The sequence below is a fragment of the Lagenorhynchus albirostris genome, chromosome 11 (assembly GCF_949774975.1).
Source record: "Lagenorhynchus albirostris chromosome 11, mLagAlb1.1, whole genome shotgun sequence".
In the NCBI taxonomy this organism is placed as follows: Eukaryota; Metazoa; Chordata; class Mammalia; order Artiodactyla; family Delphinidae; genus Lagenorhynchus; species Lagenorhynchus albirostris.
This window is the reverse complement of record NC_083105.1, coordinates 6,989,759-7,006,618: the sequence shown is the minus strand read 5'-3', so window position 1 is coordinate 7,006,618 and position 16,860 is coordinate 6,989,759. Positions and strand designations below refer to the sequence as shown.

Sequence of the window (16,860 nt, the reverse complement as noted above, 5' to 3'; positions counted from 1 at the left end):
TAATAGTGCCAAAGGGACACTGAGAAAAGGGCCTGCCAGAGGTAGTCAGACCCACACCCCAGGCCTCTGCCCCTGCCACACAAAGATGGGCGTCTCGGCACACCTGTGTGGCCAGGGGCTCCCCGAGGCTGCTCTGTTCTGTTTTGCCAAAGCTGAACAATGAGGCAAACGTTCCCCACTTCGGCTCCTGTGCCCCAAAGTCTGCCGGCTGAAACCTCCGGGCCCTTCACCCTGGGAAGAGACGCGGAGGAAGCTCACCTCTGACCAGGATGAAGGTGCCATTGCCTGTCACCCTGGAACCCGACCAGCGGACGGAGCAGTAGTAGGTGCCAGTGGCAGCTGTGTCAGGCAGCTTGGGGGTGATCTGACACTCTTCGGTGTGGGTCTGGTTCTCTCTGCCTGGACCAGGTTTGCAGCTGGTCTTCTCCTCAGAGCTCGTCCGGCCCAGGAGGTCCACGTAAAAGTAGCTGACTGTGAAGTGCTTGAAGGTGGGGGTGTATGGGTAGGTAATCCTGCAGCCGAAGGACACGGCCTTGTTGGCCAGAGATACCACAATGGGGAGGCCGGTGTGGGTCACCGACTGCCCTCCTGCAGGGGAAGGAAAAGGAGAGAGTGGTAACTTCGATCCCCTGCTTCCCCTTGAGGACCGTGCCTCACACTCACACGTCCCACGCCCTCAGTGTGTGCAGGTGGTGTCCAAGTGCTTTACACGTGATGACTCTATACTTCCCAACACACCCAAGGCACAAGTGTGTAAGGGCTCCATTTTACAGAGAGGAAGAGTCTGGGGTCAGGGAGGTCAAGCCTCTAGCTTTCAGTTTCTCTGCAGGTATGGAGCAGAGCTGCCACCCCCCCCCCCGACCCCGGGCTGGATGACCCCAGACCCCACGCTTCCAACCACTCTCCCTCGCAAAGGTCAAGAAGCCACGTTGGATAAAATCACAGGTCTGAGACAACCGGAAGCTGGTGAAGGATGAGAAGTAAAGAGGAAAGGGGCAGGAAACAAAATAATGAAACCCTTCCTGGCAGGAAGAAGCACTTCCTGGCATAGACAGACGCACAGAGGGAGGCAGGTCTGCCCAGGGCTCTCCCCAGCCTGAGGGGGAGGCATGCCAGGGAACAATCAGGAGAGACACACCTTTCCCTGAATCTGAGCTTGGAGCATTTGTCAAGTTTTTATAGACTATAATAAGCAATGCCCCAGAAGCAGTTTTCCAACAACACAGAGGTGCTCCTTATGCAGCCATTTGGCCGTGAGCATGACGAAGGCAGTTCTCCGGGAGCCGTCTTCTCCCCCACCCCCGTGTACCACCCCCCTCTCATCAGAGGCACCTAGGAAAACAATTTGAAAGCCCCCAAAGCAGCAGCCTGCCCGGCTGGGCGGCCCGCCCTCCCGCAGGCTCTGAGGCGCTGGTCAGATCCTGTGCAGGGTCAGCACAGCTGCCGCCTCTCCCCCCGCCCGGACTTCAGCTGCACAAGCCACGCCCACCTTCAGTATGCCCTGCCCCCCCCCGCCCGGACTTCAGCTGCACAAGCCACGCCCACCTTCAGTACGCCCTGTCCCCCAGCGCCTTCCCTCTCCTGCAGATGAACGACAGACAGTTCTAGACTGAGGTCGGCATCGAGCAGCCTAGAACATGCTGGCCAGGTTGCTAATCGGGAGAAGATGCGTTGGAGCCACTCGCGGGGAGCAGCAGGGTTTAGGTGGCTGGGGAAGTGAGGCGTGGGCCTCCCACCTGCGGTCCGTGTGGCTCTGGCGAGAGGCCAGGCCGGTTTCTTTGGTTTCTTCTTGGGTCCTTTCAGCTCAGCCCTGGGCCGGATCCTCAAGGGAGGTGAGGCCAGGCCCCCTGGGAGACTCGGGGGCAGGGGCGGAGAGGGTCCTCCACACCCGCTAATCCCTCCAAGCTCGGGCCAAACAGATATTTTGAGCTTCCTGGGGAGCAACTAAAGAGACACCCCCTCCCCCGAAGAACTCAAGCCAGTTCCAGGGAATCGGCTGGTGTGTCTGGACGTCACAGTGGGTTGATTTTGTCCTGTGTGATGCTCACGTGTGGAGACGCCACTGAGCCAGCCCCGGGGGCGCCCCTCTGGTGAGCGGCGGAGAGAGGACTTCACACCGCACCGTGGACCTCTGGGCTGCTAGTGGCTGCTGTTTAGCTAGAACGATATATTCATTTTGTCATAAAACAAGGAGCCTTGATTCAGGCCTGAGGTTGGAGGCGTGGCAGGGGCAGGGTAGGGGTGCAGAGCCGGCGGGAGAGGGGTTGTGCATGACCCCCCCCAGGGTCCCAGGTGGGCCGAGAGGACAGGAGGCGAGATGAGCAGTGCTCTCCAGCCCATGCTGTGTCCTTCCTGCGCACAGGCCACCGCCCCCTTCTGCAGCCACCTCCGCCGTCCTCTCTGCCTGGGACCGCCACCTCCTCACCTGGCCAACGCCTAGTGGGTGCCCCAAACTCGGCTCAGGAACCACTTGCCAACTCTTCCGTACCTCCCCTCATCTGGTTCTCCTGGTGACCCTGCGAGGCAGCCCGCCAAGCGCCAGCAACAGGCTGGTGTTTCCTCATGAGGGTCGGCAGGTTGGAACCCAACCAAAACCACCGGGAAAGTGGCTATGCCGAGGCCTCTCCCCCTCCCCCAGGGCCGCTTGCTCCTCCTCTCCCGTATCTAAGAGGCCCCTCCAGGCCCGGGGAGGCTGGACGTGCTGTCAGCACGGCGAGGCCACCTTCCTGTTTGTCCTGGCAGGAAGACGTTCATCCAACTGTCTTAAAAAATTATCCCCATTTGAGGTGTCTTTCTAGAAAATGAAGGAATCTGCTAGTGCAATTAAGCCAATCTTTTACATTTCTGGGGAAATCTATAAAAATAGATGATCATTGTTCTGTATTCTTCTGGGATTTGTTATTTTAAGGTCAGAGGGACAGGACTGTGGAAGTGTATGGTCTTGGCTCAGGTCTGCCACAGAGAGAACCTCAGACCTCAGGTGAAACTGCTGTCTCCAAAAAGTGAAGGGATGAGGCCATCTCTGTGGACCAGTAAGGTCCGTCAGTCAGGAGACAGCAGGCCCAAACAAGGAGGAGGACGGGAGGCCTGCTCTTGCAGCAAAGGCGATTGGGTTCTGACCTGATGATGTAGCTAACTGCTTCCAGGGCCCCTTCTTTTTACTGGGTGTCAGCACCCCAGAGCCTGGACCATGGCAGCCCAGCTCCCACCTCCTCTCCTGGACCTGTGCCTCCAAGAAGCCCCTCTGGGGTCCAGGCTGCTCCAATCGGCGGCCACCTAGAAGCATCCACCAGTTAAGGCCCCGTGCTACAGACAGGTTCAGAGTAAGTTCTGAGTCCACAGATGCTTTTCAGCTACCAGTTGTTTGCAGCTCCAACAAACATTTAAGAGTATCAGTTAGATCACAGGCCCTGTTTGAGGTCCAGAGGGGCTCCCTGCCCTGGCAATGTCCCCAGTCTAACAGGGACGGGAGGGAGCCTGGAGTGGGAAGCCTGGTGGAGAGGGAACCACTAACTGTGACTAGGGAGGAGGCGAAGGGGTGGTGATGCCCTGGGGGTCTGGAAGCAGGAACACACATGTACAGTGAGGCCAGAACTGGCCCAAGGACAGAGGGGAAAGAAAACGTATAGAAAACGTATTCTGGCTCCGTGTGGCACAGACTCTATGTCAACTAAACACCGTGACAGGACTTCCCTGGTGGTGCAGGGGTTAAGAATCCTCCTGCCAGGACTTCCCTGGTGGCGCAGGGGTTAAGAGTCCTCCTGCCAGGACTTCCCTGGTGGCACAGCGGTTCAGAATCTGCCTGCCAATGCAGGGGACACAGGTTTGAACCCTGGTCCGGGAAGGTCCCACATGCTGCGGAGCAGCTAAGCCTGTGGGCCACAACTACTGAGACCGTGTGCCACAACTACTGAAGCCCACATGCCTAGAGTCCGTGCTCCGCAACAAGAGAAGCCACCGCAATGAGAAGCCTGCGCACCACAATGAAGAGTAGCCCCCACTCGCCGCAACTAGAGAAAGCCCAAGTGCAGCAACGAAGATCCAACGCAGCCATAAATAAATAAATAAATAAATTTATTTATTAAAAAAAAAAAATCCTCCTGCCAATGTAGGAGACACGGGTTCGAACCCTGGTCCGGAAAGATCCCACATGCCGCCCATGAGCCACAACTACTGAGCCCGTGTGCTGCAACTACTGAGACCTGTGCACCTAGAGCCTGTGCTCCGCAACGAGAGAAGTCACCACAATGAGAAGCCTGGACAACACAGCGAAGAGGAGCCCCTTGCTCGCCGCAACTAGAGAAAGCCTGCGCACATCAACGAAGACCCAACGCAGCAATAAGTAAGTAAGTAAATAAATAAATAAAATAAAAATAAACACCGTGACAATCCTATGAGGCAACGATTGCAACCCCATTTTGAAGAAAAGAAAACAGAAGGTCTTAGAGGTCCAAAGCCACAGAGTTCCTAAATGGTAGAGTTGGGATTTGAACCCAAGTTTGTCTGACTGTGCTTAAGGAAGAAAAGCCAGCACTCGGGCCAGGCAGCGGAGTCAGACCCAGCCAAGTGTGACCGGTGCCAGACTGTGAGCGTTCGCGGTAGCACCAAGCACAGGAGACATCAGATGCTAAGAGAGGGCTTTGTCAGACGCCTGGTAGGAGGCATACTTTTCCACAGTTGGAGGCTGACAGGTGGCTGCACGGCTGCAAGATCACATGGAAACCACGGACCAGACAGTGTGGGTGAAGAGAGGGCTTGGACAGAGCTGCTGGGGCACCCAACCTGCCCTGCGGGGGCCTGCTTCTCACCCTAGATGCAGAGGGGCTTCCTTGGGATGCTCACAGAGCTTGAGGTGTGCCCCCTGAGCGCCACAGGGATGGCACGCTGGCTGGCGCCTGTCTCAAGCCCTGTATCAGCTGCATCACGCTTTGGCCCTAGTTCAGCAAAGGGAGTGTGTCTCCCGGGGGACAAGGTGGGCCAGGGCCGAGTGGGCCAGCCTGGGGATTCTCTTGGATTCATGGGCTGTCAAGAGGGGCAAACGGCCCAGGGAAGAGGACTGGGGCGGACCTTGGATTCCTGAGGGAGAACCACAGGAGCCCGGTTGGGGGCCCCTGAGTGGCCACGAAAGTGCCCAAGAGAGTCCACCCCACACCCTGCACCCAGAGACAGGCCCCGTGTCCGCAATACCTGATGGGCAGGGCTTCTCGCTCCTTCCCGCTCCACCCGGTTGACACGTGGGGACGCTCGAAGAGGGGATCTGAGCAGAGAAGGAGGGAAGAGGGCCCTCACCCCTTACTCTCACCCCATGGCACCAGGAATGAGTTCGGCGTCAGTCAGTTCTGAATCTTGGCTGTAACTCGGGTTTGGAGACTTGAAGAACTCATCTGCGACGGTAAATGACCGCAGGGCCCTGCCGCGCTCAGGATGGCTGCAGCAGCTCCAGGCGCGGAGGAACCTCCGCGCACCAAGAGATCTGGGCTGCAGCAGCTCCACAAAGCTGCTTTTGGCTAATTCTGTGCATCCCGGTGCAGCCTACAGGCCCGGACAGGCACCGGGAGGAAAGCACTTCAAGGAGCCTGGCGTGTTTTCTGCAGGAGGGACGGATTGGTGGCACAAGGGAGAAGGGGCTGGAGGTGGCTGTTCTTCCCAATGCAGGTCTGAAAGGACAAGAGGGGGCGGGAGGCGCAGGGAGAATTTGAAGGTCGAGTCCAGGGGGAGTTTTTCTGGATGGGAGAACTGTGAGCCTGTGTCAGTGTGGATGGTTCGGGACCCGGGAGGGGGTGCAGCACTGTTGGGTGAGGTCCATGGCGAGTCGGAGGAGAGGATTGGGAAAGAGTTGCAGCTGGGCGTCTGGGAGGGCTCCACTCCCCAGGGCCACCACCCCAGCCCCACACAACTGCAAGCACCCAGAAGCTTGCACTGGGCAGCACGGCTACACCCCAAGCCCTGCCCACTCCTACTTTGCAGGAGATGGTGCTTTCAGGGATGGTACATCCTCCATCCCTCACTTATTGGCAGCTCCAGGGACTGCTAGGAAGCCTGCGGCCTGAACAGAAATGGCGGGGGGCGGGGGGGCGGGGGAGGAGTGCCTGGGAGAAGACCAGTTTCCAGAGGTAGCAGGCCTGGGTTTGGATCCTGGCTCTGCCATTAAAAACTGTGCAACCTTAGGCAAGTGACTTTACTTCTCTGAACCTCGGTATCTTCCCTGCAACAAGGGGAGAAAAACAATGCCAAACTTGCAGGGTTGTCATGAGAAAAAATGGGTCCAAGAACACAGCATGCCTGCCACAGGGTCAGGCTGCCTTTCCCCAGTGACAAGGAAGCAGGGAAGCCAGACCAGTCCTAAGTCCTCACCGTGAACGTGGAAAGGCAAATGCCAGCCTGACTCTTCTGCCCACGTAAGTGAGAAGCCCACAGCACAGGGCACTGCAGCACAGGGTGGCCTCCGGGCATGACAGGACCCCCAGGGACTCCCTGCCTCCTGCCCCAAGCCTGTCTAACACCTCAGGCCCTGTGCTGGGCCGGATACCAGGGGTAGGCGACACCGTGGGGCGTGGACCCTGGCCTGGCCCTCGAGGCTCGCCTGCCTGGGAGAGCAGTGTGTGTGCAGGGGTTCTGAGCCGGGAGGCCCTCCCCGCCCCAGCAGCTTCCAGCTGCTCTTCCCCCATCCTGCCTGCTTGTCTGCCGCCCCTGTTGGGAAAGACTTTATCTACCACCCGCCGGCACCTGATTCCTCCCTTTTCCGGTTCTTCTTTTGAATCTGTGGGCGCTTGAACTGTGGGTTTGAGAGCTGGCTGGCAGTCGGTTCCTCACTCCCCACTCCAGCCCAGGGACTCCATGCTGAGTCTCTGGGGCAGGGATCTGTAATCAAGGAACTTGACGGGGTGTGGGGCGGGTGCCCACGCCATCAGACCTTTCCATCCCCAGCACAGCAGCCCCCTCTTCCACCTTGGCAGCTCCAGCATCCATCCTCCTCTTCTCCCCAGCCAGGCTTGCCGGGCACTGCCCTCGAGGGGGATCCACCAGCCATCCTGATCCTGCCCTGCCTGGCCCTGCCTGGACCCCTCACCAGAGGAGGCCCAGGAAGGAGTCTGAAATCAATTTACAGGGTCAAGACATGCAATTAAAAAACACAGAACATGGAGCATCTCCTTTGTAGTAAGGACGCTGTTTGTGACCTTCCGGTTTGTTACATTCCTACAACTGGATTCAGACAGGGTCACGCTAGAACGTGCATCCCTTAACTTTGGGCCACTGTTAAAAAAATTTCTTTTAAGTCCTTGTCCTGGCGGATCCAGTTAATTCCCTCAGGCCCTGTGCAGCCCCACTCAGCTGCCCTCGGTCCTCACTCACTCGCTCCCCGACAGACGCCAAGTCTACCAGGCTCTTGAGCCTTTGCCCACACTATTCCAGCTGCTCAGAATGCCCGTCTGTTCCCCTCCTCTCCCCAGGCTGTGGAGTCACCCTCTCAGTCTGCAGGACTCGCTCACCTCCTCCCTGAGCCACTCCTGGGTGCATGGCCCTGCCCGTAGAGCACAGACCCTCAGTCTTTGCTGTCAAGCCTCCGATGACAAGGACTAACCTCCACTGGGCGTGTTCCCTTTTGCAGATGAGAAAACTGAGGCTCACAGAAGGGAGGAGGTTTGCCCAATCAGCACAGTAGTTACTAGTGGAGGAAATGGGATTTTAAGCTGTGTCTCTTCGAGCAGATAACCCCACACTCTTATCCACTACTCTGGGCTACAATGTTAAAATCTCAAAGCAAGCAAAAGAAAAACCTTTTCAAATGAAAGAACTGCCCTCTTTTTTAAAGGGAGATAAAAATTCAGAGGCCTTTCCCCTAAATTTGGGTCATCTAATAGGGAAACACATCTGACAGCCCGAAGGGGGTCTGAGGGTGGTGAGTAACGCTGCAGCATTAGGGGGACCGAGACCATTGCCCAGCTCAAGAGAGCCTGTGGCTCCCAGAGCAGAAACCAGTGGCCCCATGAGCCCTGTACAGACTGGTGCTGTGGCGGGGCCAGCCAGAGTCCCTCCCTCACCGCGGCACAGACATCCTCTCACCCCTAGAACCTGGCACTCTCCCCCACACGCCCCTCCCTCCCCAGCCTCTCCAGCTGTCCTGGGCCACTCACTGTTCCTCTCGCCATCCAACCCCAGAGCCAGGCCCTGGCCCCAGCTTCCCCCTCTGCCTGGAACTCAATCCCTTCCAGGGCACCGAGCCAAGGGTATGAGAGCCCAGAGGTGGTGATCAAAGGTATCCGTTCCAACTTAGGTCGATTTTAAATGAAAACGCTTTGTCCAGCTACAGAAGAGAGCAGTTCCCACGGTCTTTATTTTAGGCATGGAGCTTTGCCCTCCAGTTTAATTCTGGCATCTCTCAGAGCCATGCCTTTTTTTCAAGGCCCTTCTGATGGGCTGCTAGGAAGACACAGATGCGGGGCTGCTGGTTTTATCACAGAGCTCTGGCCATTTGCCTGAGCCTGAATCCCGGGATGCCACAGAAAAACAGGTGAGTCCTTCAGGACACATGCATCAAACATGACGGTGCGTGGCCAAGCAGCTGATTAGGGAGAAGCACAGAGCAGGCGTTGGAAGGCAATCTTTGAACAGAGCGTGTGTATCCTGGAGCTTTTAGCGCTGATGCCCTCGGAACACTGCCATCAGACTGGCTGTCACATCTTTCAACACCTCCGACTGACAAAGATGCTCACGGATGTGGCTTGCCTGGGGGTGGGGGGGAGGGCATTTCCATGCCTGCCTGCATGCTGTTCTCAGGCCTCCAGACTCTGGACCCTGGGTGCACAGGGACCACACGGGGACACAAACCGAGTGCAGAATGTCAAATGTTTAGTCCCAGAAATGTACAAGTTTCACCGTGTTAATTGGTATTTTTATAGCAGTCACCTCCCTCCTGGCCTGTTTTGAAAGGCAAGTTGCTCAAACTTTGGAGCTCGTTGGAGGGTGTGGCCTGGGGACTCTGTTTCTCCCTTTACAACCGGCTTTACCCTTAAAGTAGGGGGTCAGGATGTGGTTGGAAGCATCATAGAGCCAACGGCTGGAGTGAGGTTTTGCTCCTTGTCTCTGAAAGGGGAGAAATGGAGCAAGGGGGATAGACCCCACCAGGACGCATCCTTCAGCAAGGAATGTGTGTCCCCCCCAAAGTCCCACTGCCACTGGGAAGGCACCTGCCGGACAAAGCTGCAAGTGGTGAGATAAAGGGGAGTCTCAGGGATGGCAGAAACCCAGGGGAGGAGACCCAGCCCACACAGAAGGGGCAGGGGCTTCCTGGAGAGGCGACCCTTGGAGCTGGTGCTTTGTTTTTTTAATTATAACTCTTTAGGGCACACCCCTCCCCCCCACCCCCGCATTATGAAAGCGCAACATGCTCACTGTATAAATTCTAGAAACCGCAGCGAAGGATCATAAGGGCGTCAGGCTTGTGTGCAGTTCTCTCCCCCCACCCCCCGCCCCCGTGACATCACAGCTGTGAGCATTCTGGTCTTTCTTTCCCATCTCTTTACCGAGCTGAGCTTTGGAGAAAGAGTCATCGGAGGCAGCCAGGTTTAGGGGGGAGGGTCCACGCGAGGGGGTTTAAGCACAGGAAAGCTCCTGGGCGAAGCTTCTATAAGGCTTGAACCAGGCCAAGGAGTTGGGGGACTCCAGAGCCGTGGTGGAGTTGAAAGAAAGGGTTGGAGTCGGGACCAGAGGGAGGTGGGGGGTTGAATGTTGTCCTGGAAACCTGGGGAGCCTCTGTGGGCCTCAAAATCGGGAAGTGACACGCTCACACTTGATGTTAGGGAAATGACAAGAGAAGTACTAGAGAGCTCCAAACAGCCTTCCTCAGCTGCCCAAAACCCTCGCGTTAGTGACTCGTTCTGTGGGATGCGGCGCCCCCACCTCCAGCCTCCTTTTAAAATATAAATGCTTCTGGCTGACAACACACTAACTCCTTCCTGTGGATGCCTCCACCAGATCACACTTTTATCCTGACTTCTCTTAAATCTCCCCCTCCCCAAAGATCCTATACCCTCCGGGCACAGCATCACTCGACTGCCCTCCATCTTCCTCTCCCACCCCTTCCGCATCCTCCCGTCTGCCAGCCTGGTCCTTCCCTCTTGTCCCATCCCCTCCCCTCCCAACATCGGATGCTTTCCGCCCAGGAGGTCAGCAAAGACCCTGGTGGCTAAGCTGTGGCTCCTGTTCTTTCTGGCCTTGACCCTGGCCCCATAGACCCCTTCCTCTCCAGCCTTCCCCTTCTCTCTTTCTTACACAGCCACCTCCGAAGGTTGGGTACTTGTTCCTCGGCTGTCTGTACCCTCACCTGCCCCAGGTAAGCTCAGTCGTGCTCCACACCTCTGAGCTCCTGCACATTCAGAACCACAGGTGAACACCCTCGGGAGCAAGGCTGGTTCATCAGGGACTGGGAGAGTTGACCAGAAAGGGCACCACAGAGAAAGTAAGAAAGTACCAGAGCTTGACCTTGGCCAACAGGTTGGAGTCACCAGGTAGGCAAGTGAGAGGACATCTTCCAGGCCAAGGGAGCAGCAGGAACGAAAGCTCAGGGGCAGACAGTCACCAGCACGGCTCAAAGTGGGGTGTGGGGAAGGGGGGCAGGAACCTGGGAGGAAAGGGTAGCCCAGGGCCGGGGGGGGGGAGGGGGAGGGTTCTACCGAAAGTCTCCACAGCAAGAACCAGCTGATGGCAGTGAGGCTGTCTGCAGCTGTGCTCCATGGACCCAGGGGTGATCATCCTTATATATACACATTCTCTCTTGGGCCCCTAGCTCCATAGGACAGGTCTGAGAAGGGGAGGTTCTGATTTAAAGGGTATGCATGTTTTAAATTTTGGTACGTGTTGCCAAGTATGAACTTGCCTTCGGAAACGTGCCCTTGGACCCTATGGCCAACGCTGTAGCAAGTGCCTCGCCTGACTGTCTGAGGATGGGCTGCCTGAGGGGAGGAGGCCAAACCTGCACTTGAGCTTGGGTTGCACCCACTTGGTGCCTCCTTCCTGCCCCCACCCCTACCCCACAACCTGCCCGTGAGCAGCAAGCAGGGACCAGGCCTAGAGCCTCAAGAGGGCGCCAGCTCCGGCCCTACCCTGCCTCCACCACAGCCCACGCAGTCTTGGGGTGGCTGTGTGTGCTGACGGGGGAGCAGATACCAGGCCCACCCCCTCCTCCAGGCAGCCTGTCCCCACGATGGAGACCCACGAACCTTCCCTGAGGGGTCCCAGGTGCCAGCCCTGGGGCCATCGGTGGTCCTGGATGTGCCCTCCTCTTGCCACTGGCAAGAGGCCTGCATAGGAGGGTGCTGAGCGCCATGACAGGGACATAGGAGCTCAGAGCGGTCAGGTGACTCGGCCAAAGTCTTCCAGGACTCAAACCCAGGTAGGTCAGGAAGCCAGGTAGCTGTTCCACCTGCCAATGGCCCATCTACTCCCTCTCCCTCCACCTCTCCAAGCTCATTTCAATCGCCCCCTTCCCTTCCTCTGGCTTTGGCCCCCACCCCAGTGCCTGACACCCTCACTCCCACTACCGTGAGGCCCCACCTAGATCCTTAACAAGCAAGCAATCAGGTGGAGGGTCAAATCCTGTTTCCCGGCTTACATTTACCCAGCACCCCGACATCCACCCCCTCATTCACGGATCAGGAGGGTTCTGTCACTCCTCTCCTGGTGGCATCACACCTCCACCCTGCTCAGAACTCCAGGGGTTGTCTGGCTGCGAGTTGAATTCATCCTGTTACTGTTAGTATCTCCTGGGCATCCTCTGGGTGCCAGGCGCCATGCTGGGAGTCAAGGATTCGAAGCCAGGTAGGTCCGCACGTGTTCTGCCCTCTCGAAGCTAACAGTCCATACAGGGAGGCGGACAGCACAGAGAGAAGCAGCCTTAATGGGAATATACCCCCTGGAGGTACCGAATACACGTGTGCCTGGAGACCACACATGAGTATTCACAGCCACAGACGGGAACACCTGGGACGTCAATCATAACTAAATAGATCGCAGTATATTCATTCAATGGGATGCTCCTCAGCAGAGGTTGACAAACATGTTCTGTAAAGGGCCAAGTACTAAATATACTTTGCGAGCCATATGGTCTCTATCACAGCTACTCAACTCTGCTGCTGTGGGGCAAAAGCAGTCATAGATGAGCCGTGAATGGCTACGCATGGCTCTGTTCCAATAAAACTTTACTTGTGGACACGGAAAAGGGGATACCGTCATCACTCGGTATCCACGGGGCATTGGTTCCAGGACCCATCATGGATACTAAAATCCACAGATGCTCAAGAGAGGGGGTATCTTGTGCGGGTTGAGGGGTACAGGGGCTTTGGGACACTAGAATGTTCTCTCTCTTGAGCTGGGTGGTAGACACACAGGGCTATTTAATATGTATTGTACTTTTCTGTGTCTGTATTATTTTTCATGATATAATGGCATAGGATTCATAAAATGGCATAGACCGTCAACTGGATATATCTTAAAAAACATAATGTTGAGGGACTTCACTGGCGGTCCAGTGGCTAAGGCTCCACGCTCCCAACGCAGCAGGCCCAGGTTCGATCCCTGGTCAGGGAACTAGATCCTGCATGCATGCCGCAACTAGGAAGTCCGCACGCCACAACTAAAGATCCCACACGCCGCAATGAAGATCCACGTGTCGCAACTAAGACCTGGAGCAGCCTAATTAATTAATTAATTAACATAAATAAATAAAATTATTTTAAAAAACAAAACAAAAAAACATAATGTTGAGTGAAAGATGTAGGTCGCAAAGAACACCCACAGTATCATTTTGATTATACAAAGTTCAAAAACAAGCCAGACCAATCTATATTACTTGGGGATGCAAACTAAAGGATACAAGTATAAAGAAATGCCAGGAAGCGATTGCCCCAAATTCAGGATCGTGGTGCCTCTGAGGGGAGAGGGGTTGTCTTGGGGGTGTCCAGAGGCTTTGGGGCACTAGCATGTTCTCTTTCTTGACCTGGGGGGTAGACACACAGGATTTTGTTCTATAATATCTATTGTACTTTCCTGTGTATCTATGCTATTTCACAATTTTAAAAAAGAAAGCAATGACAACAGGACCAACTGGAATGGCATCTGAACCCCTACCTGACGAGCATTTATAATCCACCTGGAATCATATCTCAGTGGGAGTTGTATCCCACAGCTCTGCTAAGAGACCCTCCTCCCCAGTCAGACTGAACCTCTCACCGTTCCCTCGCCCTGGCTCTGCCTTCCGACCTCCCAGCCTTTATTCATGCTGTGCCTGCCACCCACCCACCTGCTCTGTCTCCTCCCTGTCTCCCCTTCCAACACTCCCCCTGCCCCACCTCCAGCAGAGAGGTGCTTCTCGTCCGCCAAGACTTGAAAGCTCTTTATTGGGATTAGACGAAGATGAAAAGCAGAGGCCAGTCCTGACAGAGGCCCAGAGCTGCGGGAAGGGAGGCAGCAGGCTCCCGAGCATCTTGTGGACAACAAAGGGAGCGGTGACCCTGAGCCCAGAGCAAACGGGGGAGGGGAGGCAAGCCTGCATCGGTACTCTGGCCTTGGGTCTTGTTCTGCGGGTGAGTCTCACGGACTCCACCAGGCTTGGGGTGGGGGCTGTGGCTTGTTCACCACCAGGTCCCCCCAGTGCCTAGAACTGGTCCTCTTCAATGAATATTTGAGAGATAAATACAGCCCAGAGCTCTGGAAAGGCCAGGGAGAGAAAGAGGACTGACTTTTTTGAGGACACTGAGGCTCAGAAAGGTTAAGTAACTTGCCTGAGGTCACACAGCAGTCAATATAAGAAGGCAGGACTTGAACATGGTCTGTCTGGCCTCAGAGCCCTTGCAGGTGACTTGAGGCTTGGTGGAAGCAGGGCTAGAGCAGGTGTGCAGCTGCTCCCAGGAAAGCTGAGCCTCAGACTCAGATGATTCACCTCTGAGGAGAGCAGGTGTCCACAAGACCAGAGGTGGCTTCTAAACCCTTTGAGAAAAGTAGAATTTGCCGAGGGCTCAAGAGCCCAGAGGAGAGCAGGAGGAGGAGGGCTGGGAGCAACAGAGGTCCTGAGGTGCCATCCGAGGGTGTGCTGGAGACCCCTGGAAAAGTCGAAGTGACCCCAAGGAACCCGTGGGCTCCCCAAGATGTAGAGCCAGCCAACTGAACCTTGCATTTCGATTGGCTCCTCTAGGCTGGCAGGTGGCTGACATTCTCTGAGCCCTAACCACATGCCCTAACCTCAGTCTGGGGATGGGCCACCAGCAAGCACTCCTGTCGTACCCACTTGACAGATGAGGCCATTGAGGCACAGCAACATTAAGAACCTGCCCAGGGGCCCAGGATGAGTTGCAGAGCTCAGACCCAAACTCAGGCCTGCAAACGCCCCTGGCCTGCACTCAACGCTGCATCAGGCAGTTCAGGGAAACGGTGCATCGAGCCAAAGCTTCATGGACAATATGCTCCGCAAGGCCCCCGGTGGACACAGTTGAGGCCACAGGCTGGGTCTTGGTGCTGGCAGTGGTGGAGCTGTTTGCACCAGGCTGATGGGTGAGGTCAGGGGAGGTTTGGGGGACATAGGAGGGGTAGGATTCCCTCCACCAAACCCTCAAAGCTCAGAGACAAGAGGGTGGGGAAGGGGTGTGGCACAGCAGAGAGACAGAGCCAGGTGCCCACAGGGGAAGGACCAGGAATAATGGGGTGCTGTCTGCTGCTCCAAGAGGTTCTAGAAGGGACCTCCCTGGTGCTCCAGTGGTTAAGACTCCACGCTCCCAATGCAGGGAGCATGGGTTTTGTCCCTGGTCGAGGAACTAAGGTCCCAGATCCCGCATGCTGCAAGGCGCTGCCCCAAACTAAGAGAGTTTCTAGGAGACCACAAGGTGTTTCCATCTCTTGCGAAAGAGCAGTTTCTCTTCTGCATGTTTGCTGCAATACTGGGGGGGAAATCTGTTGTTTCTTTCCAGTCAAGAGAGTTACAGAAATGCTTCTCACAGCAGCACCCCGAAAAGCCTCTTCCACTCAGGTACTAGGATGTGCCAGGTCCCTTCTGGGGAGGAGGGACCACACAAAGAGAAATGATGGGAATTGGGGGGAAATTAAGTTAAAAATGAAAAAGTAGGCGTTCCAACACATTGTCACCCACAAGCCACATTTCCTCAGGCCATCTTTGCATCTGTCCATGGGTGGGTGAGGGGGGGTGTGTGAGGTGCCCAGATGAAAGGAGATGACCTCACAGGGGGCCGGGCCTCGAGGCCTGCAGTAGGTGCCACACAGTCAAGTCTTGCCTCCCCAGGGGGGTAGATCTTTCTGTGAAGAATGTTCTTTACAAAGAAAGGTAAGAGGACCCCCCAGAGCCCACTGCCAAGAGTCCTGGCTCGGGGCTGAACCTGGCCTCTACTTACCCTCCAGGCCATGGGCAAGCTACCTGGCCTCCCTGGGCCTCAATTTCCCGGTTCCTGAATGGTGCCAGTGGGGACAGCACCCCAAGGGAGCCTCGAGGGGGCCTGAGTACGCATGTGAAGCCCAGCTTATGTGCTCAAAGAGGCTAATTCATGATAATAAGAATAGCTGTTATTGTTTATGGTATAACCGAAAGGCAGAGGATGAAGTAGAGGGTGGAGAGCAGCTCCTGGAAAGCTCATAAAAGTCAAGGGGAAGGGGAAGGAAAGCACCCAGCCTGCACCGCGGGGGGCAGGGGGAGGACTCCTGGGGCTGCAAGAAGGTCGGCACTGCCCAGGTGAGACGGCACTGCCCAGGTGAGACCGAGCCTCAGGGACCCCGGGGTGGGCAGCCCTGGCCAGGGACGCTCCTGGGAGTTCCCTGGCCTGGATGAACTCGCCCCAAAGCCACTCATCCCAGCGCCTGGCTTGGATCCAGTCCACCCAGCTTCTGAGGGAACCTGGGACCAGGAAAGGGGCACAGTGTCAGCCCCCGGAAAGTAATGATGTGGCCTCTGGTTGTATTTCAGGAAGTGGGAGGTGCCCCCCTTTCTGGCAACAGTGGCAATTCTGGGCCCCAGGCATTGTGCTCCCATGGCCAGCAGCTGCCTCCCTCCTCCCCCAGCTAAGAGGGGCCACACCTGGGCAGGTTCCAGGCGGTGGCTCCACTGTAAGCTGCCTTGGGAGTTTACAGGGATTGCCCACCCAACTGGATGCCCCCAGGCCGCAGCAACGCCCACCCACCTCTTTGAAGGGCCAGGAGGTCAGGCTGTGCTGGGAGGGAGGCTGTTTCAGCAGCGAGGGTGGGGAACGCTGCCCCCGCCTCTTCAAAGCCACCTTGGCAAGGCCTTAGCTAAACATCTCCTGGTCCCTGAAGGCTTCCCCTGTGAAGTCTGCAATGTTCAAACGCAACCAGCAAATCCCCCGAGACAGGTCCCGGGAACTAGCCGCGGGGCAACACGAGCCAGAGAGGAGCGCGTGGGAAGGAGGATGGCGTACCTGTGCCTGCGAGCTGCAGGGTCCAGGGGAGCAGGAACAAGCCCAGGAGCCGGGGGGCTGGGATGGGGCCCGGTGGGGCCCGCCACCAAGGAGGCCGGCTCTCCATCGGGGCCCCCGGGTCAGTGTCCGTCCTTCCTCTTTAGCTCACAAGAGGAGACAGCCTGCTGGCATCCACAGTTCCCCTTGGCTTAGCCAATAAGCTCCTCCCTGGCCGCCCTTCCGCTTCCTCAAGGCCTCAGTTGGCCCCCTTGTCCTCTCAATAACCCCAGAATTGGGCTTCCCTGGTGGCGCAGTGGTTGAGAGTCCGCCTGCTGATGCAGGGAACACAGGTTCGTGCCCCGGTCTGGGAAGATCCCACATGCCGCGGAGCGGCTGGGCCCGTGAGCCATGGCCGCTGAGCCTGTGCGTCCGGAGCCTGTGCTCCGCAACG

The 16,860-nt window shown here is 56.7% G+C and overlaps 1 protein-coding gene across 1 annotated transcript in view; it reads right to left on the bottom strand.

Annotated features, from left to right (window-relative positions):
- The window catches only part of NFAM1 (NFAT activating protein with ITAM motif 1), a 33,579-nt gene extending 17,043 nt beyond the window's left edge, over positions 1-16,536 (bottom strand). The window contains exons 1-2 of the mRNA XM_060165560.1: positions 16,431-16,536; positions 259-588 (exon numbers count right to left, since the gene is read on the bottom strand). Coding sequence (XP_060021543.1) covers positions 259-588; positions 16,431-16,536 — 436 coding nt within the window. The remainder of the gene's footprint in view (positions 1-258; positions 589-16,430) is intronic.
- Between the last annotated feature and the right edge of the window lie 324 nt (positions 16,537-16,860).